This window comes from Nesoenas mayeri (genome assembly GCF_963082525.1).
Source record: "Nesoenas mayeri genome assembly, chromosome: 13".
Classification (NCBI taxonomy): Eukaryota; Metazoa; Chordata; class Aves; order Columbiformes; family Columbidae; genus Nesoenas; species Nesoenas mayeri.
In genome coordinates, this window is record NC_137550.1 from 12119923 (window position 1) to 12146342 (window position 26420).

A 26420-nucleotide genomic window follows, 5' to 3' on the forward strand; every position below is an offset into this window, starting at 1 on the left:
CTTACAAGCAGAAGAAACACGCATTTCCTTCTGCTGTAGATGACACATGCCAGAGATCCTCATAAGCATACATCTGCACAGATGCTCCAGCTTCAAGACTTCCAGCTCAATGAGGTCAAAGACTGTGTCAGGAATGCCACTCAACATGAACTGATGCAGTTCCAGCTTATCCTGAAAGTTCTTGGTCATCCCGTTGATGCAGCTTCTTCAAGGTACACTCATTGTTGAGGTTCAGCTGCCACAGTTTCTTCTCACTTACCTCTGACAGCAGGTAAAAGCGTGCTAAATTGTCTAGGTTGCCTGTTTGCAGTGTGGTTGTACCGCAGCTTCAGGCAAGTGGGACGATGCAAGTGCTGGAAGCTGATGATTTCCTCAATGATCTTTAGGTTATTGCCCTTCAGGTCTGTCTCCTGCAGAATGATGAGGCTAAAGATAGAATGAGGAATGCGTTCCAAGTCACAGTGGATCAGCTCAAGCTCTGTCAGGATGACTGTTTTCCTCAGGCTGTTGAGAACAATGAGTCTGGTATACACTGATTTCTGTCTGCCTCCAAGCAGACCCTCTGCTTCTACACTAAATCTGCAGAGAAACAGATTTTTTTTAATTATTTTTTTTGTGGCAAGTTGCTTTAGCAATGCAAGTTTATAAAACTCTCCTGTTCGCTTTCTGTATCTATAGCATGAGCTTTGTTCTCTTGGTTAGGTGACTTTGAGAGAAGCGGTTGTCGTGTTTCTGGCCACTGTAGGTATATGGCCTCTTTTTCTTCCTATGTCTCTCTTGAGGTTTGTGCAGTGCCTTGTGCAGGTATCAATAATCTGGTATCATGTAAATACGAGGTAGATTGGACAGGAACAGGCCACTGAGTTGGCAGCCCACTCGGGCAGCCTCACTTGATCATGGTTTCCATGCCATGGTCCAGACGTTGCCGCAGGATGTCCATGTCTCCATCTCTTGCAGTGATAAGCAGTGGCGAGCAGTTTTTTGCAGATGCTGCTGGCAGGACTGGCTCACATGTCCAAGATGTTCATGAATTGCCAGTGGCCAATCCTGACCGCCATGAAGAGTGGGGTTTGAGCCTTCACATCCAGGTTATCCACCTGGGTCTGTCCCCTGGGTCAGGAGGACCTCCACGCTCTTAGCATGGCCCTTGGAGGTGGCCAGGCATAGCAGGGTGCTTGGCACAAGAGGTTATCTAGGGACCGGTAATTGTCCTTGCACACTGCTTGGTTCAGCTCCTCACTTTTTCCGCTGTCGTCTTCACTTCTGCTGGGCTGGAGCACAGAGAACACCCTAATGAGCTCTGGAGCTTTAGAACCCACCCCCACGCCTGTGGCTAATGGGGTGGGGGTTTCGTTGCAGATTTGATTCGAAAAGAAGGCTCAGTTATATTGCAAATGGAAGTAATCTGGAAAAGTAGAAAGGCAGCTGTAATATTTCCTGAACACACAAGTAGGCATTTCCAAAGGAAAATTACTTTGATGGTATTAAGCACTGCCATGGGGAAGTATAAATAATCTGGTATCAGGTAAAGGGAAAAAAGACTTCACTAGACAGTTAGTAAATAAGTTTACAAAGTAACAACACACATCTTTCTGGGGCCTGGAACAGTTCCTGCTGCCAAAGACAGCCCAGGGATGGACAAAGTCACCTTCCTCACAAAGGCTGAGGCATATAGTGACAGCAGAGTGAAAGCCGATACTCCCAGCCAGTTCCTCGAGCACAGGGGAAAAGCTCTGCCATAAAAATACCAAACTGGAATTGGTCTCGTGATGAACCAGGTCACCAGGCTCTCCAGAGCTTCCCAGCATGGCAGAGGCCCACTGCCTCACGTGCTGGCAGGCATGGTTGAACAAGTGGTCCCCCAAGAACCAGATCTCCTTTGGTGGCATCTCACTTGCATCCTCACTGTCCGGGGAGCCCATCCACAGAATGGATTTCTGGTGGCAAAGAGCACACAAGGGTTCAGGGAAACCTCAGCCCCTCTGGAAGGACCTTGGTAAAGAAAGCCTGGAGAGGGGAAGATGCAGGACCCAGCTTAAGACTAAATACAGGTGTAAACTCAAAGGAACAAGGAGAACGGTACAGATAAACATACAGGAGGAGATAAACAAGTGCTAGTATATAGCATAATACTAGCAAGTTATTTTTGCATTATAAACCATAAATGTTGCTGTTGTTTCTGCTGTTAGCACTAATCAGTATGACACAGTGTACAGGTATATGGAACACGCTCTTCTCTCTGTATTTAATGAAGACAAGGCTGTCATGATACAGTTGTCCCAGAATAGTATGGTGAGGCTTAACAATACATTTATTGCGGGATTTTGTAAATCTCCATTAGAAAAGCATTAAAGCTATGTCAAATATTGTGATACCACAGCTCAGGGTTCTTTTGTGTACATACAAGGTATTCTGTGTGGCGCATGTCCAAAGAGCTTCATATGTTGGAAATACTGTACATGTCTCATATGGCTGGGAGCCTGTGGTCAGGTGGATCCTGAATGCGCTGTATCTGCATACGTGCACTGTGTCTATGAAGGCTGTCTTGGCAGTGCACATGGAAACATTGCAGAAGCATTTGAAATCCCTCAAAAGATGTTGTAATATTGGTCAACCTGTCGGTCTGGGCAGTCCCAGACAGAGTCACAAATTTCCCATTTTGCCTGGTCAAACTTCCACGTTGAAAAGGGCACACAGAAGGAAGCAGGCATATGGAAGCCATAAGGCTAGAATTTGTTTCTCTTACTGAATGATGGTGCCACTGGGCGGCACTGTTCAGACCAAGCTCTGCCAGATGCAATTATGATGAAGAATTAAATTAGTGACAGAGAAATGTCGCCTCTGTCGTTTAAAGCGAATCTCAGTCAGAAGCAAAGTTGCGTATCAAAGCACAGACTAGAGAAAGCCTGCCTCATTAAAAATCAGCTTTAAGCCAATTGTCCCCTTCCGTCTGTCTGTCTTTCTGCTCTGCAAATGAGCTTACAACCCTCCCTCAAGGCAAGAGCATCAGTAGTCAAGCTCTGGTAGCTTTGAAGAAATCTTTATGTGATTAAAAATGCCACACAGAGTTACAGCTTCCTCACGGCTCTGCATGCCAATCAGATGAGAGTGTACCAGCCATTGTGAATTTAATCCACGGCATGGCTTTATCTTCCTAAATCGGTGTTTAATTAGGAACCATGCTATTGCTGCGTTATTCTGCTCTCAAAGGCTGAGCTGTGAGCTGCGTTAGCTAAAGGAATTCTCTAAGGTATCTCAAGGCTTTAACGCAGGGAAAGGTGTGGGGTGCAGCTGGGTCTGTGCAGGGAGGTGCCAGGCCGTGTGTCAGCTGGGTGACCCCATCCCCGCTGGCCGCGCTCCCCTCACGGCTCTGCAGGCCCAAGCCCAGGAAAACGCTGGGGCGGCTGCTCTGTGGGGTCCCTGAAATGTGCCGAGAGGGACGTGTGCCAGAGTGGGCCCCTCTTCTGTGACCGTGACAGCGGTGTCCGGCCGTGCATGGGGACAGCATGAGAATGCTGATGGGTGGTTTGGAAGAAGCACCCCATGGAACAGGAGAGACTTTTCAGAGCGTTGCCATGTTAATGGAGCTGCTGGCCAATATGAGCGGTGCTTGATGGTGTGTGGTATGGGCTTGAGGACCCTCGTGTTTCAACAGTCCATTTTCACAAACAGGCTGGACAGTCAGAATAAAAATCCTCCTGAGGAGGTGACAGCTCGGGAAGGGCTTGGCCGCTCCCCAGCTTGGCAGGGAAGGGTCCATCCCCCTCAGGGCGCCATGGCAGGGCTGAGGGCAGCCTGTGCACCCTCCCGCCTCTTAGCAGACCCAGCGGGCGGACACACCGCAGGGAGCGGCGGCCGGGCGAGGGCTCCCCAGGGCGGGAGCGCGGTCCCGGCGCTGCCATAGCGACCTGCCCCGCCTGCTCCGCCCCGCGCCCGGGCCGGGAGCCGCGCTCCGCCCCGCCGCTCCGCCCAGCGAGGCCGCCGGCGTCCCACAATCCTCTGCTCCCCGGCCCTCCCGACATGGCGCTGCTGGGGGCTGCGCGGAGCCTGGCGGCAGCCGCGTCCCGCAAGCGGCGGCTGCTCGCCCTCGCTCTGCTGCGGCCTCCGGCGGCCGCCGCCGCCTGCGCGCACGGCTGGCTGGCGGGAAGCGGGCGGCCCCGGGCCCGCGCGGCTCCGAGGAGCGGTCAGGTACGTGGGGCGCCGGAGGCGAGCGGTGAGGCGCTGAGGAGAGGCGCTGAGGAGAGGCGCTGAGGAGAGGCGCTGAGGAGAGGCGCCGGGCCCCGCGTCCCGCGGTGCTGTCCCCGCGGGCTCTGCGAGGGCGGCCTGTTCCGTCCTTGCCGTGCCCGGTGGTCAGCGCTCGGCACCTGCCGGGGCCGGGGTGGGTCAGGTACCGCCGCTTGGCTCCCGGAGGCCGCCCCGGGGGCGGGAAGGGCCGGGGGGGCCGCGGCGGTGCTCGCTGTGCAGCCTGCGGGGAGGGCGGTTTGGGCGTGAGCGATAAAGTCGTGGGCGCGTTTGGGCCCGGCCGGCTCCAGGCTGGACCTCCCTCCGCTCTGGTGCTCGGGTATCGTCCTGCCTGTTTGTGGTGCGTTCCATCGGCATTTTGTGGACAAAACCATCTTTTTTTTTGTGGGCAAGCATTATAAAAGCAATGCCTTTGAACTGATGCTAAACTTTAGAGAATAACTTATCCTGACAGCTAATTTTGCCGTTATATAGGGAAAGGAAATTGGAATTGTTTCTGTAACACGTTCTGGTGAATTTTTGTTTTGTTACAAGTACAGAATCAAGTACATATCTCAAAGTGAAGGAGTCCAGCTTTCAGTAATTCATATGTGTTTTTCAAAGTGAAGGAAGGAAGCATATTCCAAAGATTGAGTGAATGAACTTTCTGTAAACTCTTGGCCGTTATTTGTGTGTGGTAATAACCTTTTTCTTTCCTCCGTCTTACTTCCCCCAAGTGTATTGTGCATTTTTTGTGATTGTTATTTAGTAGGAGGCTCAAACTTAGTGTTCTGGAATTTTTTGTTTTAACGTCCTTTAAAATTTTGGGACTAGTTCACATAATTTTTTTCGATGTTTAATTGAATCTGCTGTGTCCTGTGAACATGCAGTGTCCTGTGATTTCAATTTCCTTTTCTTCTTCCCATTTTTCAGCTAGTTCAAGAAACATTGTGTTTGCACTGACAGAAGTGACTGTCAAAAGCTGGCTGGGCACTTCAGCAGGTTGTATTTCAGAGTGGTCATTGATTTTTATGAATTAGGTAATTCAGCATTTAAAAAAATCATCTGGGATCAAGTATGTGAATCCTCTTTGAGTTATTTAATTATTTTGTTATGTTTGTACACTAATGAAAACCGTTTTGAAAACTCTTTTTTAATGTGTTTCTTCTGAAAGCTTTTCTATATATTAAAAAAATGAAGAAACACGCCTGGTTTTACATTTAAAACAACATAAACTTGTTTGCCATGGTCCTAAGCTGCATGCTTCACAGTCGACTAGGAATAAAGTTTAATGAAAATAATGTTTTTTAGCATGTGTTCTCGTGGAAGCCTCTGGGCTACTATGTGATGACTCAGTAGCATGTGGGGAAGCTCTTCTTTTACCTGTATTGCTGTATTCAAGGTGTCAGATATGGGTTAGATTTTGCGGTAGCTTGTTGAACATAAACAAGGGTAGTAAATGTGAAATAAATGCTCATGATCCAGCCTCTTCAGCTGGCAGGACCCAACTGCATGTGAAATCCAGCCAGCTGGCTTTGACGGCATATCGTCCCCAAAGCATTCCGAAATAGCAAGGGCCTTCCCACAAGGGCGCACCTGGTGTGACATGGTTATCCCCAGCGACACGGTGCTTCTTACTGCTGTAATAAAATGGCTTTTGTGAGTAAAATCAACTGCACAAGCACAGTTATGCTTCTATTGATGTGACTATGCAAATAACAGAGGATTGTGACAGCAGAGCGGTGTCAGTCAAGAGTCGTACCTTTTACAGCTCAGACTGGTAAACACTATAGCCACAGCTTAACTTGCGAGCAAAAATACGATCGAAGGAAGGAAGAAGCTCTGAAGTGTGACCATAAAAGCAAAATGAACCATTGTTTTTGAAGAAGATGAGTTCAAGCACTTGTCTGCCACCCTTCTACTCTACTTCGCATCTGTGCACTACTTTATCAGCCTGTCTTCATTGTTTCATGCCGGTTCTAAGCTTTTTTCTTAGCTTACAATTAGTTGTAAGTGTAATTGTATTACAATAATACAATCTATATATGTTCAATGGCACTTAGTATGGGGAGATTCAAATGAAGTAGAGTTGTTTGGGTGCTGTTGCATTACAGACCCTTGTTGTTCTTCCCGCACACTTGCATTTTTCAGCAGTTTTGATGAGAGTTTTGCTTTTCTGAGTAATGTAACATTTGTATCCTGGAGAGGAAAATAGCTAAATTTCTGGAGGGGAAAAACGGGTAGCATCAGTATTGTGAAACTGTGATCAGACTCTGTTTCTTGATGTTAAGATGATTTTTTAAATTTCCATAACTGTAGCTCAATGTGTCAAAACTCGTGCTTTGAAGTGAGGATCTCTGCTGAGGAGTAATAGAGAGAATGGGCATGTTGGATGTGGCCTGCTTGGTGAACTTAGAAAAGTAACCAGAGACTGTAGTTTATTTCTAGAAAGCTTAGGATTTTTTTTTTGTGGAACAGTTTGCCTGCATCGAACATAAAAACAGTGAGAAATTCTATTCAATCCAAAACTGAAATGGAAGGAAAATAGCATTTGACCGAAAAGGTCCAACAGCCTTTAACTTAAGGATAATTATTTTACTAGGTGCCTATATAAGTCAAGAAATATGCTGAGAGGTTTGTTTCAGAGATGGCTTTGGCAGTTGTAGAAAGCAGGGCTTTGTAAATTAGTGTAAGTGTAACGGTAAAAAATAGACTTACTTTTCCCTCATATTATCTTGCACTTCCAGCTGCCATTTGACATGATAAAGAGCACATTCTTCTGCATAATTTAATATTACCCCTTGCTCTGGAAGTGGTCATAAGAGAAGTTTCAGGTGCTTTCATTAAATGTATTTATATTTTGCCTTTTTTTTTTCCCTGAAGCCTGGTCTGTTCTGTAAAATTATACTTAGGTTTATTGTCCAGACGTCATTTCACATGTCACTGTGCATTACTAAATTCCCCTCTCTGGACTTTGGTGTGGTTGAACAGCTTGATGCATGGGAGCTATAAATCAACAGTCTCCGTTAGTCAACAGTCTTTATTGACAGATATGTGCTTTGTAAGGGAGTATATGAAATTCCTTGAATTTTCAAAATCCCTTTAGAGAGAAAGTATTGCTGCGGAGCAGAGCAGCAATCCCATATGTCTGTAAAAATGGACATCTAATAATACTGAAAATTTTTGTGAGGAAGGGTGTATAATGAAGTAGAACAGATGGACATATTAGGACTTGCTCTTAAAGTCATTTGGGAAATACAGGGGTGCACAGAGTGAACAGCAGTCCCTGGAGCAGGGGTGCTGTGGTGTACGTTGAGGTACCCGCTGTTGATGCTATGTGGCTTTTCCGTTCTGCCATTGGGTTGTGTTTTACCAAAATAAGCCAAATGTGAGAGTATTAGTGAGATGTTACAGGGAAATCTCTTCAAGGTGTATTTTTGTTAATCTTCTTGGTGTCATCTGCTCTGGGTGTGTGTACAGAGCAATTGCGTGTTGGCTGTTGTTAAATGTTAACTCCACTTAAGTTATATTGTTCATATTGGCGACAGTTGAGTCTATATTTATACCTGAATATTTTCACCTTTCTCTCATCTTCTTCTGCTTTCTGCTATACATCTTTGCAGAGTTTGCAAACCAAGAAAAATTAACAATGGGACTTGAATATTGCCCAGGTACTTGAATCCTACCTTTGGCTATCTTTTCTGTTACAGTTAGTTTAAAAAAAGCCATTCCCATTACATCTGGAACAGCACGTAACATACTCCAGAGAGAAGCTTCTAAGTGTGGATTTGACCTTGTGCAAGTGTGTTTAATCCCTGTTGTTTGTTTGTATTTATAGTATTTAAATTACTACCAGCAGTCATGACACTTTAGCAATATGACTTTTATGTGCAATCAGTGCTAGACATCTGTTTCATCCTTTACAGTTTATAGAATCATATCAAAAACACATTAAAATAACATAATGGTGCAGAGTCAGGCATTCTAAAGTTAGGAAATGCCAGAATTAATGTTCCCCGCATAATTTCTTAAATTCAGAAATAAGCAGGACTTGCACCTGCTCCTTTAAAGCAATAACTGTTACTTTGATGTGTTGCAATAAGGTTCAAGTATGCCTTTCCTTTGTAGTCTTAAATCTGTCGGGAAAGAGTTGTAGTGAGGGCAAGTGGAGTCCCAGGCCTGCCCGCGGGATGTGCAGAGTGACAGGATGAGCTGCTGTCCCGCTCACTTGGGCAGTTTTCTAATAATACTGTGATGGCCAGAGGACTTAGCAGTTATTCACCTTGTTTAATTCTTTATTTCTTTGCTGAAACTTGGGGTTTAGCAGTAGCTTGGGAGAAAGTTGAAACCTCCAGTCTTCCAGGCTCAAGACTGAAAATCAGAACAAGTTTTTCCTTGTACCTTGTGCAAATCTTTTCATCTTTTTGCTGTATTAGTCTCTTAACCCCATGAGAGTTAACAGCTTCAGTCAAGTAAGTAGGCTATCCAGTGCAGTAACTGAGACCAGACTGATCTCAGTAGGAGTTGTTTCTGTGACATTGTGTGTCTCATATGTCACTCAGAAAAGAGCTTTTTGAACATTGGGTTCAAAGTATATGAATTATTAGTAATATATTTTTATGATGTCCTATGAGTACACTCTAGAAGAACAGTAATTAGCTTCTTCCCGATACTTGTTGGAGCATGAGTTGTCTACTCCCATGTACTAGGAATAAACAACAACAACAAAATGAATTCAGAGTTAAATACCTGAATTTCAGTTCTTATGATACTAAAGATTTTCTTTTTTCCAAGCAGGACAGGATGGTTCTGCTCAGGAGAGGTTCCAGCTGTAGGGGACAAGAACTCAATCTCATTGCTGTGAATGTAGGACTCCTTGGTATTAAGGCTTCCACCGTGGATCATGTCTCCACTATAAATCGTGAATTGTCATGGTTTAATCTGTCCTTCTGAATGGCCTCTGGTGGAGCAGGTGGAGTTGTATCGGTGTAACTGTCTTTGCTGAATTAGAGAATGCTGCTGCCTTCTGTACTGGTTGTACAACTTCATTTGGTCTTGGTTTTTCCGTATGTCAGGTAGAGGATACTGCTAAGGGTGCGTACTCCTCCTCTTGCATGTTGGTGGGACCTTTTATCCAAAATAACCTTGCCTTTGTAGTGATTACATTAATTTGGTATATACTGAAGCATCTCGAAGTCCTCTTCTTTTTCCATTATATTTTCTGTTTGTGAAACGGTCACTGTCCGTATGCAGAGCCTATTAGTTTAGATTGAGACCTCTGTGGTGTCATGAAACTGTAAAGTTAGGGCTGTATCTGCAATTAAGTGCCTTGTAAATAAAGCTCCTTCATTTAACCCAGGTCCTGGAAGCATCAGGGCTGTTTACCCAGGTCACTTAGTTCTACTAAGGGCAAAATGTATAGTTGTAATATTTAGTCTTTGTACGTGATGTCACGTAATGGAAATGTTTGAAGTAAGTAGGTCCAATGTGGTGACATGAAGGGGAATGATCTTAATTTTCTTAAAAAAACCTAAATGATAACTTATGGTATGTGTCTTAGGACAGGAGCAAAGGAATGCTTAAGGCAAGGTATAAAATATATGATGTTGCTGCTGTTTGTCAAGGTTAAAAATACCCTTTTTATGATCAAATTATTATTTTTCGTTTTTGACATTTGCCCTGTGCCTTGAGCAGTTTTTTCGCTGTTTTGCTCTGTGGTAGTGATTTTTATATAGTGTGAGGTGTATGGTGTATTGTGACAGAGCAGTAGAAGATTTAATATTGAATGTGTCAAAGATGATGTGGCAGCATCGTTGCCCACCAAACAGAGGTCCCTGTTTTGCCACTGGGGAAGTGCTGCCAGCCAGTCGATCTAAGGAAAATAAACAGTCCTTTGAAACTCTTATGGAAAATGAACGGGTCTCAGTGTAACATGTAAAGTGTGCTACAGTTAGTGCTAGGCAGTACATCTATTAAAGATGCATTGATGGATATGTGAATATTGGGTATTTTATGTCCTACCTACCTAAAACTTGTAGTCAGCCACGCTCTAATTTCTGGTAGTCCCTGTGCTTCCCAGTCCAGAGCTGTAGCTTTGATTTGCCTGATGGTCTGTGAGACAAACATGGCATGAGCTGAGCCAAGGTGAGTTGGAAATGAACCTATAAGCATAAGAATAACAGTTTGTAATGAAAAACAGAACAAAAGAATATTTCAAAGGAGACAGAAGACAACCTGGGAGAAAATTTAAATGAGAGGAAAGGGAAAACTTTGGGCTTTCATGGTACAAAAGAAATGAAGTCTGATGAGAGTGGGGATTCAGGGAAGAGAAAGGTTCATTGTCACTTAGCATTTTTAATGGTTGAATGTAATTTATTTTACAGCTGCTCCCCACCAGTTTTCTTTTTCTGTGGTCAGTTGTTAACAAACAAAGCCATCTGCCCTATTTTCATCTTATGCTTGTTTACATAAACCAGATTAATATTCTCTGAATGTGACGTGCATGTTCTGCATGACTCCATTTTCACTTCCATCCCCCTCGCCCCCTTCTTTATTTTGTAGATTCCACCAATCTGCAAACAAAGATCATGGCAAAGTCTGGGGGCAGAATTTTCAAGACCATTATTAGAGGCTTCAGAGGTAGGTATAAATTGTTTTTCTTCCTACTTACTTGTGCCCTTCCAGCACCTTTCAGTTTAGTCTGCTGTTTTGTTTTAATTCCACTATTTACAGTTTTAACACAGAGCGAGTTAAACAGCAACTTATGTTTCTGCTTCTAGAGAATGAGGTAACTTTGCTTAGAAGCGTCAGACTTTTGCACTCTCCTCAAGAAGTCTTTTTGAGTCTCTACAGACTAATGATAATACAGTAATTTATAAAGAAGAGTTCTTAAAAATGGAAGTTTTGTGGGTTGATACTTAGATTCATGGTGTCAGGCATAGAAAATATCAATGCATAGAAAGCTGTGAGTTTTCATTGAATATATAGGGCTTTATTACTTCAAATTTCTGCCTAGGTTGTAGAATATCAAGAAACGTTGGAAGTTTATTCTCATCATTCTGAGTGCCAGGATGTCAGGCTATTATTCCTAAGAAGTGTACTTGCCTTTACCCTCATTTAAACATAAGGAAGATGTGATTTTTATTATTTTTTTTACTGTTCATGGAATAATTATGATAGAGTTTTAAGTAACACACTTCGCTTGAGTGAAGTTAGGTGATGTATTTGTCTTGGGTTTTTGTGTTTCGTGTTTTTGTTTGTTTTTAATTATTAAAAAAATAACCATTCATAGAACTAACTTAAGCACCTAAAATCGTTTGAAGGTCATTGGGACTTCACAACATGGAATCTGCTTAGATTGTTATTATAATGTTTTTCTTTAAAATATGAAAAGTGAAATTTTGTTTTGGAAAACCCTGAGGTCTGCTTTCAAACCATGTACATAAAATGAGATTACTAAAGAGCTTTTGTGTAACCTGGACCCAGAAATTGTCAACATGTAGCAAATCTTTTAAACAAAATGCAGAGTCTTTTCAAAAAGCTTTAACGCGTCAATTGTTTGTGGCAGGCACTTTGACATTGAACTTGGATAAATGCCTAGCGGTATCGAGTTATTATGCTTTAGTACATATATGTGCATTCATAAATTCAGAATTTTTCTCTGTATTTGTTTAACAGGCAATTTTGACCACATGCTAAGAGGAATGAGCATTAGTTTTTAAAAGCAGGTTGTTTTCCTCACTGCACCTGCACATGCTGTACATGGATTGCAGCGGGGCTTCGGCGCTGGGTTCACTGGGACCTTTCATAGGGCACCAGTAGGCTGTTCTCATCCTGATGGGAAAGAAAAGTGTAAAGTGGATTTATCTACTTATTTTGCACCCAAGTTACTCTTTATGTACATGGAAGGGGAATTATTGTGTTCCATTTTATATATTAATGTGCCTAAGCACAGTTATCCTCCAGAACTTTGATTTCTTTTTTATGTTTTTTGGTCCACTTTCTAGTTTTTAAGTGCCCTTTTAACTGAAATATTTAAAGCTCTATTATCTTTACCTCCTGACTGCTTGGAACATGCTTTTTACTTTACTGCCAGATTATAGTCCCTTTCTTAGTATTGTTTCCTTAAGTAAGGCAAGATTTTTAGAGAGGTGATATCTTGTATTGAAGCAAGCTGACATATTTGGAGGATGAGGGAGGGAAACCAAACCAGTGTTTTTTTCTCTTGGCTTTTACTTGAATGTTTCCTGAGGTTCTTGCAAATTGAATTCTCATTTTTACACAGATCCTACCGAGGTGGCGACTGATAGAGAAGAGAATGTGTTGGCATGGTCATGCAGGTGGAGGACTTCACACAGATCCAAAGGAAGGGGTAAAAAATGGCTTAATTAGTATTGCTTTTTAAATAAAATTGTGATCAGTTTGCCCCCCTCTCCCCCCCACCCCCAAAAATGAAAACCCCAAACAACAATTTGTTGAGTACTATAGCAGATTAGATACTGTTTATTGCTGATGTAGGCTTTCTAGCTCTTAAATCACCAGGTGTTTATAATAACTGTGTTGAAGTGCTTCAGTTGTTTTATTAAAAAATGTAATTTTACTGTCATACACTCCTTTGAAATTGTCCTGTGTTATGTTATTTTTTTTCTTTTCACAGAAAGTGTGTTCCATTGTAATTTATTGTGGTTTGTTTTCTTGTTTGTGACTGATATTTCCCTGTGACTTGACATTCGGGATAGTACAAATCAGGTTCTGGATACAAGTTAGTGCATCACTTGGTAAAATTGCAGTTGAAGCGGGGTAGAGAGAGAAGTAATTAAACTGCATGTATTTATACTTACATCATATGCGTTAACATTATATCTATTCTGACTGTATTTATATTTCCTGAAATACAGACCTCTTTCAACTGAAACCCTTTGCATGTGATTGGCAACTTCCAGGAGAAATCTATTTAATTGTTATAGGTATTGCATATGTAATCATAGTGTATATTCTTTGGAATTACTACTTTTCAAAGGTCTACAGTTTGGCATCATTCAGCAATTTAAATTTCAGGGTTTTCTCTGGCCAGAAAGGAAGTGGAAGCTTCTGTTTACCAGAACACCAGTAACACTAAGGAACACTGGATATTCCTTAAAATTAAAACTGACTAGGACTATGCTAGCCAGAAATTTTGTTGGCAGCTGATATTTTTTTAGTCTGGTAGGCAGTGTAAATATTCCAGTGGCATTACCTATTCACCCATTACTTGCAGTTGCTCCCATATAAGCCAATCCCCTGACTTTTTTATTCCAATAAGTGGAGCTGTAATGTAGTTAATGTAGGACATTGTCAGTTAAGGCTGTTGTCTAAATAAACAACTGTCAGCTGTTCAGCATTGCCCAGGAGAAAGCAGCAAGAGCTGGCTCTAGGTGAGGTGAAACGTGTGGAGAGTGGAAAAAACAGAGTAACACTGGATGCAAAAGCCAAGAGGTTCTCAGCAAAAATAGAGTAGGAAGTCTGATGTTACAAGTGCAGTTCCTGCACTTGTGTTCAGTGCGTAAAATACTGGCACCCAATATACCACATGAGTATTTTTTCCCCTAGGATTATGCTTTTAGGAAAACTGTAGGTGATATACATGTCAGCTCTATTACACCTTTCTCTCTTGCAAAGGTTTTTGACAAACCAGCCTGTTCATTCTGGAAACTGACTTTGGGACTGATGTTTTAAATTGCCCCTTTTGTAGCAGCTTCAGGCAATACAAAACTGAATACTAAGGATAAACACAGAGTGTGAAGGGCATTGATACCTTTGTCTCACAAGCAACTGAGAGAGAAGCTTACACATCTGGTTTCTTACAATATAACTTTTACTTGCTGCAGTGGCTGATATGAGAACAGTATTGTTCTTTACCACCTTTGGGTGGTTTTTTTTGTGTGTGTTGATCTTTCATACACAGAACAGACAGGAATAAATGCTGCAGCTCCTGACTTGTTGCTAAGCAGACATATATTACTTGTGGAAAGACCAGTGGTCACGATGGAGCCCTGATAATTAGCCTTCCCTACCACTGTTTCACTCAGTTGCTATTTAGTTTGCTTGTCATTGCTTGCCTTCTGTGGAGAGATGGATAGTGCGAAAATAGAGGACTACCCTGTTTCCCCGAAAATAAGACAGGGTCTTATATTAATTTTTGCTCCAAAAGATGCGTTAGGGCTTGTTTTCAGGGGATGTGTTATTTTTCCGTAAACAACAGTCTACATTTATTCTTGAACAAAAAAAATCAACATTTATTCAAATATAGTCATGTCATCACATTCTGGTACATCATCATAACTCTCCAAACCCTGAATTCCATCATGAATTTCTTGTGACTCTATTTCCTTTTTCCATGTACAGTAATCTATATTTACTGATATTTGTGAAAAAAAATCGACATTTATTCAAATACAGTCATGTCATTATCTATTGTTTTGGGTTTTTTGGGGTCTTCTGAGTGCGAATCTTTTGAGGGTGTCTGCTTTTCTTGGGGTAGGGTCTGTCTGTCCTGCTGCATTCCATTGCCAATTAATTCTACTTTTTTACATGTATAGCTGCCTGGACGCTATTTAAGTTGACTTTTTAAATGAACTGTAACTAGGGCTTATTTCGAGCATCCTCAGAAATTCTGAAAAATCGTTCTAGGGCTTATTCTTGGTGTGGGTCTTATTTTCAGGGAAAAAGGGTAAGTACTTTTTTCCCAAAGTTTATAAGGAAAATTCAAGCCCTAGTTTACATTTATTTAAGTTGATAAGGTAATGAAACAAAGAATCCTACCTCCTTCCTCACCTTGGTGTTTTGCTACATAAGTCACTGTATGGTCAAATGGTGAGCTAGTAGGAAGTAATCTAGCTGAAAAATTCCATGTTCAAATGCTAGGGATACCCACTCCCTCCCCAAACTACCTCTGCTGCTTCACTTGCAGCAAGCCTGAAACAACTTAAATAGCAGGAGGCATTTAGATTAAAAAAGAAAAAGTTACGTTCTCAGCCATGCTTGTTATCCTGCTACTGAATGCGTAGGTTTATCTGAGTCTGGGACAAAACTCTGCAACAAACACTGAAGAGTTTTCTGATGGTTTCATGAGGTGGACGATTCAGTGGGGTATTTCATGAGCTGTCATGAGAAAGGGGCTGAGACTGTGCACTTGAGTGCTGGAAAAAGAGGAGGAAGCAGGGGAGGAAGCAAGGTGTTTGCGGAATAACCTCATGCGGATGCAAGACAGCTTGTGCTCGTACAATAACGAGGATGATATGGCTTTGTGAGTGAGTACACAGGGAGCCAGAATGGGTCTTCTTTTCTTCGTCAGCAGTGACAGCTTAAATGCAAGTTAAACTACCATTTTCTTCCATCATGCTTCTGATAGCTCGTCATCCTGGCACAGGCTGCATCCACAAAGTCACAGGGTCAGCCCAGTGAATGCTTTGAAAGATTGAGTAATCTTGGAGATTGTGAAGGGGTGGGAAGATGGCTTTCTTTTTTCCCCTCTTTAGGTATTTTAAAAGGTTCAGAACCTGGATGGGTGGGTGATGGGGGCAGGAAGATGGTCAATGTTCTTTCCTTTGCAAATAGTCTTCAGCATTTGGTAGTGTGTTTTTTAAAACATACCACATTCAAAGAGAAGAAAAGGCTTTTCTCCTTTGCTCCCTGATTTATCATCCATTCCTTTCGTTTCTGTAGAAATAGGCCCTGGAAGAAAATATAAAACATTATTATCACTTAAAAGGAGGTAAAGTAAATGCTTCTCTAAACCTTTTTATAGAGTGCAGCAAATCAAAAAAGGGCTGGAGTCCACTGAGCAGATTGCTCATTTTAATTCTTAATGTTGCCACTTGTGCATTTAAACCGTTTTCAACTTGTGTTTTTGTACAACAGTAACATTTATTTCATGGTAAACTTTGATGTAATGTGTGTGCATTTTGCATCTCCTTTGATATTTCTTCTTGTTCCTTTGCAAGGCCTTTGGCAAATGACTGTCTGCCTTCTGACTTCTCTTCTGAATGGATTTACTTCTGTTACCATTCACAGCCATGAAGAAACGGAAATAGATTCCTTGTTTGCAGCCAATGTCTTTTCTTCTTTTTAATAGCTTTTCTGTGCAAAGTCTGACTAGCCAATAGCAACATATAATTAGAACTACTCTGGTTGCACTTTTGTGTTAGCGTGATACTATTTTTTTTACTTCCTTTTAACCTGTAAGTGATGATCAAAGGTATTTTCCAAATGTTTGACCTGCTATTTATGCACATCCTTGGCTCAAATGGATGGATTCGTGTATACACTGCAGCAGGTACCTCCGTCTCCTGAGTGGGTAGGACACAACAGAAAGAGCTTTGCATCCTCTCTTCACTTACAAACCTTCCATATATTCATTTTTTAGAAGTCCTTTGAAATATGCTTATACTGTGTAATGCTCCAATACATTTGCAATTGTTGACAAAACACGATCTCTCTTCCCGTTTGGTTTTCTTTGAAGCTATGACTAGGAACACAGAGATGAATTTTCTGGTGCTTTTAAAAGCTTATATTTATAGAATTGGCTTCCCTGGTTGCCTCAGCAATCTTAACTCTTAACAGAACTCTCTTTTGTTGCTCATTCACACTGGACCTTAACAGAGAAAGTCGAGGAGGGAGCATTTAAAAGATATAAACCGGGGTGGGGGGGAAGCAATAAAAGATATTGTAAAACTTCCCCTTTCTACTGTAATGAAAAGTTCTCTTTAAAAGGTGTAGACTAATTTTTTCTTTCCGCACTCCTCCCTGATTACAAAATACTGCCTGAAATGGCAAGATTAGCTGCTACTTGCTGCCCTCCCTTCAGCTTTAGATAACCTGCCTGTCTTTCAAGTTAACCCCAGGGTAGCCAAGACAGAGAAGTTGTTGATACTTGGATTGTGTGTTATTGCATGTGCTGTTACTCTCAGTTTGGTAGCAGGGCTGAGGCTTCAGCTAATATATTCTACTGAACTCCAGAGCTGAATGTATTTCAAGTGTTAGTGATACAGACATCTATCCACCTAGAAAATAACCTATGGTTCTGTTAAAAAAAAAAAACCCAAACAACCTCAAACCAAAACAACCTGACCCCCAAACCTCCAAAACCCTAAACCAAAAAAACTTGATATTTCTCAAGAGGGCTTGTTAACTGAATTGTGGTCTTGTTTAGAGTGAAATTTGAGGTTTGTAGAGGAGAACCTATCTGAAGGACTCATTAAAAATGGATGTAATCAGTTAGGCTCATGTACGGCCGTGTACATCTCAGCAGTCTCATGAAACCCCATGACCCAACGTTTGGGGTCATTGTGGAACAAAGTGGTGACAGGAGAAGCTGAGCTAAGGCCACTGGAATAGTAGCCATAATTTCATGGGACACCCGTTGAAGGTCTGTCCTTTGTGTTCCTGGAAACATGTCCTAAAACACATGGGCAGAATAAGGTTTCTCACTTCTCTGCAAAGGTGATAAGATGACCAAAAAAAACTGTCGAAGTGATTGTTGGAAATGCTTAAATTTGTTGTAATGCAACCAAATAGTTGGAGCTGAAATGTATATACAGTTCAGTTTATATATCAGCATAAATGTTCAGTTTCAGAGATTTGAGTTGCTATAATGCTAGTGACTTAAAAAAATAAAATACTGTGACTTTGCTTTATTGTGACTTGCTGAATGTTTTCCAAACTACTTACGCTTATTGTAAACCTTTCAGGCTTCCTTCTTGCCTTAGTTTTTGTTACTTCATTGTAATTGTTTTGGCTTTTTGTTTTTGTTTTTTACTTTTCTGTCTGGTTGATTTTATGCTGTTATAAAACAGCTTCCAAAGAAGAAATACCAAGCCCTTGCATTTTGTACAGAAATCTTGAGAAGGAAAAGGAGAAGGATCAGTTTATTTTGTGAATTCTTTTAGCTGTGGTGAATTGTGGCTTTCTCTGTATTCCATTTCCAGCTCTCTATACTTGCACTCTTGAGGACGTGTGAATTAAGAACAATTTATCTGTTTTAACAGCATGTCATGGATATAAACCTAAAAATTTACAACTTGAAATTTTAGTCTCAAACATTGGGAAGGATCAGTTGCGTATCAAATAAAATACAGAAGAAATCAAAATGTATAAAATTCGTTCTTATTTATTCTATTATTTTGCTTCTGGAAGTCTCTATAATGTAATACCTTTGTTTGTTCTTTCCAACAGCTGAAAGAGATAGATGCCAAGAAGATTATTAGAGCAATGTTGTCGTATGTGTGGCCCAAAGACAGACCAGACCTGCGAGCCAGAGTAGCCATATCTCTGGGGTTTTTAGCCAGTGCAAAGGTAAGTACAGATGCTTTGTTGTGCTGGGATAGTTACTATTCTCCTGGAGTTCATAGAAGGCATAATTATCTTTTTTATCCTTTAAGAGCTTTTATTCCTCCTTTATCAGGAGCATACAGTATTAAAAATATTATCTTGAATTTTTTAACGGGGTATGCATGTCATCTGCATGTGTGTGGTTGGGGAGATCATGAAGATGATGACCAGAATTTTTATTTCTGTTGCTCACATTAGTTTATTCCAGGATTTTCCATTGCAAATTAGTAATTTACGGCATATTTTAAGGGAAGTGCGAGTTAAAGGTTGCTTATGGATGTTCTCTCGTCGTGTGGTGCTGTGTCTGTCAAACAGGATTTCTTCAAGGCTCTGTGCCCATTTCCAGCTCTGAACTTGAGCGGTGTGGTGGTGTCTACTCACAACTCTGGCTGTGATGTGGGAAAGAGGATTTGACCTCCAGTCTCTTCTTGATATTCATCTGTGAGATGAGAGTGGAATTTCTGTTGTTTCAGGGACTCCTCTGGTGCCCTAATGTGAAAGAAGCCATCTAACATTTTTTATATTGAACCATGCTTTCATTCAAATCACTTTTCTTGTAGTCTTTTCATTAGGAAGTGGAGGGTTGCTCTTACCTTTAGTTCATTGTGTGAAAGGATCTCTTACACTCTTGCCTTCAACAAAATTAGTGTTTATTCATTCTTAGAAAGAAATAGGCATACAAAAGCTTTCCACAGATGAATGTAGGATATAATTCAAATGTTGTGTAAACCTTGTAGAAATAGTTCAGAAGATCAGATGTTAACTTTGTGCGAAAAATATTTTCCTTTTGAAAAAAAAAAGATATTTGACTGCAAAATATTGGGAGTGAATTTTGTAAGGATCATTGAGACATGGCTCAACTGGGTTGCTTCTAAGTATGGCAATTTTAACCAAACATAATGCTGATATTAGTATCTTGCTGAGATATGCTGAAGTAGGTACCTGCTTAGTAATGAGTTTTAGCACTTAAGCTAGTTGCACTGGCAGTTTCTTACCATTCAGCAACATTGCCACGTCAAGAAAAGAGAGAAGAAACAAGTTTCAGCTATGTAGGTGATAGAAGAAGAGTACTTGAGAGAGAAACGTGCTCATTTGTTTGAGCTGAAGAGGAAAGGCTGATCATTTGGTCTCAGCTTGCTCCCATGAGCAGTCTATCAGGTGCTTGCTGGTCCTGTCTGCAACAGATATTTTGGGTTGTGCTGCTGGTCAGGAAGTTTCTGATAACACAGGTGACAACATGTACAATGCAGCAAGTCTCTACAAGTAAACTTCCACCCTTTATGTATGCCTGGGCAAAATATGCAGCAATGCTTTCGATTACACTTGAAAACTACCTGGGAAGCTGCTCCAAATGCAGACGCTAGGAGTATTTTTACCTTGTATACTGTGCAGTTGTCCTCACAATAATATTTAACTTATGGTATGCTTGGTTCTTTGTGGCTTTGTGATGTATATTTAGGAATACCCCATTTACCAGATGGATATGAAAATTCTCATGTCTAACTCAGTTTCTTTTAAAAGCCTCTTATTTGTAATGTGGATAATAATCTGAAGGAAGCTTTGAAAGAAGTTTGATGTATTTTCCTTTTTCTCTTCCTCACACTTCCTAATTTGTAGGGCTGTAGGAATATGATGGAGAATGTGAATCCAGAATCTAATCTTGCATGTGGCAGCATCGTACCTCGCTTTTAGGAAATCTGTTAATGTTTCAAGCAGCTTTCTGGGCTGTAATGGGAACAAAATTGGTGGCCAGGATGCCTCACTCTTGCAAATAGCTCAGTATTTGGTATAATAACAGAGCTATTACACTGGGAGGGAGAGAGATGTTTCCCCCTGTCAGAAAAATCAGACACTTAATGGCTCTTTGGAGAAGTAACTGGATGTTTGGATCTCTCTTAAGTGCTCTCTTTAATTTCCTACTTCAGATTCTGTACAAGGCTGCCTGGAAGCCCTGGTGTCCAGAGCAGATTCCCAGAAGGACAGAGCAGAAAACCTGTAGAGCATTGCCCAGGCTTTAGGAGATGCCTGTTGAAGGAGAAGTTTTTGTGAGAATGCTTGTTTTGGCAACCAAGGATTTCATGGGGAAAACACACAACCAGCTCTCTACAGAATATATATTATGTCATAACAAAGCTGCATTAGAACTTGGACATTATCAAATAACTGCAATTTAACACGTTGCCCCTCACCACCTGAGCTATGTCCACTCCTCCTTTGCAAAGTAAATTTTCTTGAATTGCTTCTTACTTATGGTAAGTATGTGTGTAGTTACTGTGGCTTAACTGACTTGCAACAGCACATTACAGAGCTATAGTAAATCTGTCATCTCTTTGAGCCTTGAACATCTGCTTTTCTTCCAGAGCAAACTAAGGGTCACTTTGTCCTAAAGAAAATGAAATACAAATCAGTTTACCTGTAGCTTGCCTGGACCTTGTATAATCCCATGCAGTTTCTTCATTATCCCATTTGGGAGCCCTTTGTTCTGATTGCCTGTGAGGTTAATTACAATGTATTGACAGACCACACAAGCAGCTTGTTAAAGGTTCTCTGCTGTACAGATGTGTCAGGCCAGGAATGTCAGCATATCTTTCTCCTTGCTGCAGTCTGGCCCGGTTTCTTTGTTCACTGTGAACCTGTCTGCATCTGAAGGATGTTACAGCCTTATTATGGGTTTTGTCTAAAGGCTGCTTGTTCTCGGGGGTTTTGCATAGAGAACTAGGTGCTCATGATGCCTGCTGCTGGTCACCTTCCTCCATAAGAAATAGTTGGTAAGCCTTTTGGCCAATTTTTTCGGAGTTTGACAGAAGGCCTTGAGGTTTTATACGTCTCTATTTCTAAAGTTAAATTTCGAATTAGAAGAACAGCTCAAAATGGTGACTCTGAGACAAGAGGCTGTAGGGTGGCTTTAGTTTTATTCTAAGAAAACTGCAGAGAAGTCACAAAGGAGAGGTAGGTTATGAAATCTTCAGGAAAAAATTAAGAGTTCTGACCCAGTTTGATTTAACTTACCCACAAAACCGCTGGAAATCATATCTACTTGTCCTATTATTTGAGAAATGTTTTGGTTCTTTAAATCTTCCAGCTCAGGAAAGTTTAATTTCAAAAGAAATACCAGTTTGTGTGCAGCTACAGAAAAGCCCACAGTTACAATCTGTCTTGACTCCTTCTGTGGGGCCCAGCTGCCTGTCATTGAACAAATTATTGTGATTTTTGGTTCCTTTTTGTCTACACAAAACTGCTAGTAGCGTTGTTAGCCTTCAAAGTGAGCTCTTTGTATGGCTTTTTATGACTGGGGGCTGACAGGATGGAGTCTGCTCTAGGGCTAGTAAGGTCTTGTCTTCCTTGGAAGATTTGTTGTATTATGACACACTTTACATTTTAATCTTAAATATTTATAGCCTATCTAGACATGTGTGATCTGAAAGATGCAACGGGAAGACAGGTGAGAGGAGCACACAGGCATTATCTATGTCTTCAGACACGTAGATTAGCCTGCTCGAGTTCTGCATTTCTGGGGGTTTTCTCCACATTCCCCCACCCATTTCTTGTCTTATTTAGTGGGGTGTGTATCATAAATGCTTCTTTACTTTTCTGTTTCTTTCCTTCTTCTGTGACCCAAGAAGAAATGCTTTGGCTTCTGAACAGCTGAGTTAAACACATGAATATGACAAAATCACTTGTCACCTCTGTCAGCCTGTAGCAGTTTTTGGCCTGTTGGTCACAGGCCAAACACGTGTTCTTCATGAGCCAGAGAAATCTTTCAGACTATCTGTATTTCTCCAGACTGCTAATTCCCTAAGCTTCAGCAGAAGAAACTGTTTGGCTTAAGGAGGCAAGACACGAGCATTGTACTCTAAATTTTGTCTGCGTGCAGAGATAATGATATCTATCCAAGCAGTTAAGTATGTATGTATGATCTTGGTGTTTGAGTCCTTTTTGTGTGCTCAGATGCAGTTAGATAATGACCTTTAGAAACCGTTAGCTTTATGAGAAGTTTCAGGTGACAGGTATTTTAAAATTTTTTAGTTATTTCTTTTTCCTCTTACTTGCAAAAGTACGTTTTAGGTCATCACCAAATTCGAGGAAGGTGTGAAACCAGCAGCTTCGTCCCTCTTTTGGACTACGTTTTGGAGCTGCTTTAGCTGCCTTTCCTTTGTAAGGGATGGAGTTTTCTGGTTTTATTTCCACAAATGGAGTTGTTGGATGTGTACGTTTATCTTGGTCCAGAGATAAATTCAGTCATCTTCATGTCAACGTTTCTCATTGAATTATTGGCAAAAGAAGAGTTCACTGTAGAGCAGTTTTATCGTGTTGGGGCTCAGCCTGTCACTAATTCATCTTCTTTATTAAACAAGAAATACTGGGAAGAGCAAAATGAGAGATAAGACTGTTTGCCTTAAAAGTACTGTAATCCCACAAGGGAATAAAGATGATGGTGCATTGTCAGCTTAAAACAGTGCAGTCATTTAAAAAAATGCTCAAACTCATTTAAGCATGATGCATTGCAGTATAATGTGCTGTTAAATGCGGGCAATTGAGTTGGGATGACTTCATGGGTGCCGTCTTTGCTTTCCGATAAATTCAGGCAGGGCTAAACTATTAATTCAAAATTACCAATAGAAAATATACAAATCTATATTAAAAGGGTCTTTTTAATGGGAATTGTTATTAAGCTTTCAGGCATTAGGAAGAGGAGGGAAACCTATCTAGGTCTGTTGTCTAAAACAGTTATTTTGCAAGGTGGCTTTTCATGGTGCAGCTAAGTGTGCTTAAAGCTTTTTGTTCTATGCCAGCAAATTTTGGCTGGTAAAGAGATAGCTGTGAGTTTATGTGGGAGACGGAAATTTTGTTTTCATTAATGTGAACGTGATCTTGTTGATCTAACAAAGCGAGGAGGAAAAGCCTGTTTCTAATAACGGCCTCTCATCTCTCTTGCTATGAACTTTGTAAGATTAACTTGTTTTTTTATTACTAGAAAGCAGACTGTCTTGATTGCTAATGGAAGGCGATACCACGTTGCCTTATTCTTGTTCAAGCTTTACCTTCCAGGAGTTAGAAAACTATAACCTGAGACCAGGCGTTACATTTCATTTAAAACTCTATTGGGCAGAATTACGTTGATGTAAAAGACGACATTTCTGCAAAATTGTAGGCTGTTACCGGTTAAATTAATTGCGAATTGAGAACTGCTGTTCAAAGAATACATGTTTTCTCTTTAAGTGGACTTTAAGAAATATCTGTAGTTCTATTTCTAAACTACCTGTAGTGTAGCGTGGTCTCTTGAAGAGGAAAATCCCTGCAGAGGAATTTGTGAGAATCTGCACAAAGCAAGACAATCTGCATTACAATAGTCTTATTTTCTACTGAGCGGTCTCTCCCAGGAAAACCTGCACTTTGTCATGTTGGTCATTACTGTAACACACACAGTAGTATATTCATCTTTATTAAGAACAAAATGCCACCCAAAAATTGAGTTTCTCTGAAGGGAATAGAAGAGTTTTTTGATTATCCTGGAGAAGGCAGGGGGGGATTTGAATTTCAGTGTTGTAAAGATTCAAAATCTCTGTTAATGCATCCTCAGTTCTTTGTGGGACTTCATGCTTAAGGTTTAAGCTTGTTATGGCAGTTACTTGTTTGTGGCGTATAACTGAAGTTCCCACACCTTATTGTATACTGCTGCTTTGAGTGTTTGTTGCCTTTCCACAGATAATGCTAACCTCTGGGCTTTTTTTTTAAATGGAGGTTTCCCCAATTCCAATCTATTTAAATACGAGCTGTTGCTGAACAGCTCTCAGGCTTGCACTGGATATATTTCAGAAGGGCGTATTTGAAGTAGGACCTGATCTTTCCAGCCATTTTCTTTTTTTCAGCCATAAACTAACCAGTAATGATGTCACCCAGATGCTCTCAGATCCCGCCTGTTTCCTCTCAGGAGTTATTTAGATGATGCTGTATTGAGAATTTGGTAGTCTTTTTTTTTAGGGACAAGGAGAAAATGGATTCCTTCCTCATGTGCATTTAAAACTTTTGCGTAAAAGAGTGTTTAAAACAATGAAACAGAACCAATTTTTAAAAAAGAATTAACTTAGGAATGTTTTTTTAATCCTGTAGTTAAAAGAAGTCTTTTCAAAACCCCAATTTCCCATCTTGGTGAAGTACCTGTCTTCCGCTACTTCCAGTAATTCATAACACTGGGAATATCTGATACTGGGATAGTTATTAGAATTACTAAAAGCCTTCCAGCTTCAATTTGGACTGAAGTTATGAAAGACTTTACCACTCTTTTCACTCAAAACCTAGTTGTATCCATTTAATTTACAGTTTTTTCACTGGGCTTTCAGCTGACAGACTGAATACAATTTAGATCTAAGTGGGTACACAAAACATTTGGTGGAGAGAGCCAAAATATCTTTGTCAATCTGTTTTGCTTTTTGTTCCTTCTCATTTGAAATAACTTGTCATATACCCACATTTTTTTTCCAAATATTGGAAAAAAACCCCTCCAACTTTAAGCAAAGCCAGGTCACTGTAAACCATTTTAACCTCCACTGCGATTACAAGGTTGTAGATCTTAACATAGTTGTTCCACTGCTAAAAAACTTTTAGCGTATTTTCAAATCTTCACTTAGAAGCAGTTTGAGTTTATGAATTCCGTTGAAGGCTGACAGTAATTTGTGTTTCTGCTTGGTACAAATGAGTGATGTAACAATGGAACATTAAGGAGACTTAAAAGTTTCATGTTTTGTTTAAGATTTTCAGTATTTTGTCATGCTACAGTTGTGCAAATAGAAGATGCTAAAGTTGGTCTGTTTCCATACCTAGCTGTCTTCCTTCTCAGATGCCGAGGAGACACCATATACCTTTGGGTCTTGGCGCTCTTGAAAAATAAGCGTTCAGTGGTGGATATGGCTCCAGTATTTTGTTGGAAAGCTCATATTATTAAAGTATTTTTAATGGAAAATCTTTTGTGCTGCTGTGCCAGACTCTAGGGCTCGTGTAGAGGTGCAGTCAGTGTGTATGGTCATGTTGCAAATGGAAAGGGTTATTTAAATATTAAGGTAGTGTTAAGAGTCAGAAGAGACAGAGCACAGGTTAACTTCTTTTCTTTGACTTCGCTAGAGTTTTGGTTTAATACACCTCGACTGACCCAGTGTTAGCAATATGTGGGTGAGGTGCTTCTTTTGCAGCAGCAGTTCTTTGTACTGACCTTTGCCCGTATCACAAAGAGCAAATCACCTGTAATGACAACGTTGTTTAGCAGCATTGTTAGCATGTGTCTGCTACTTGATTCATTTCCAAGTCTTGCTGTTGCTGTGTTGCGTGCTCAGCTTCAGTTTCAGTGCCTTTGCAGTGCACAGTTTGTTTAGGATAGCAGTTGATATTTAAAAGGAACCAGGAGTAAAGACTTGACGATATGGAGAATCCTGTGCTTGGAATCAAGAGAGCCATCTCACCCACACTGGGTGGTTAAGAACAAAAAGTAACAGTAGAGGGATTTCAGGCAGAACAGTCATGCTACATAGATATTTTAATGCATATGGACTAATTGGTGTTCTTATGCTTTTAGGCCATGAATATATTGGTTCCCTTCATGTTCAAATATGCAGTAGACAGCCTCAACCAGCTCTCTGGAAACGTACTGAACCTCAGTGATGCACCAAATACAGTGGCAACTGTGGCAACCGCTGTTCTCATTGGCTGTAAGTGGCGTTCCCAAATCTCTTGGCAAGTGTGAACGTTGCTCGGTAAGGCAGGGGGTAGTGAAGATGCTGCCCGTTGTGCTGCTCATTATTACATAGTCACTACTGTGTTATGTCTGTTTGCAATGGTCT

General features: G+C 40.9%; 1 protein-coding gene across 1 annotated transcript in view; it reads left to right on the plus strand.

The window, feature by feature from the left end:
• Nucleotides 1-4013: 4013 nt before the first annotated feature.
• ABCB7 (ATP binding cassette subfamily B member 7) overlaps nt 4014-26420 on the plus strand; it is a 37180-nt gene continuing 14773 nt past the window's right edge. The window contains exons 1-5 of the mRNA XM_080352502.1: nt 4014-4188; nt 10783-10860; nt 12506-12592; nt 18433-18552; nt 26156-26288. Of these exons, the coding sequence (XP_080208628.1) occupies nt 4021-4188; nt 10783-10860; nt 12506-12592; nt 18433-18552; nt 26156-26288 (586 nt within the window). The 5' untranslated portion in view covers nt 4014-4020. The remainder of the gene's footprint in view (nt 4189-10782; nt 10861-12505; nt 12593-18432; nt 18553-26155; nt 26289-26420) is intronic.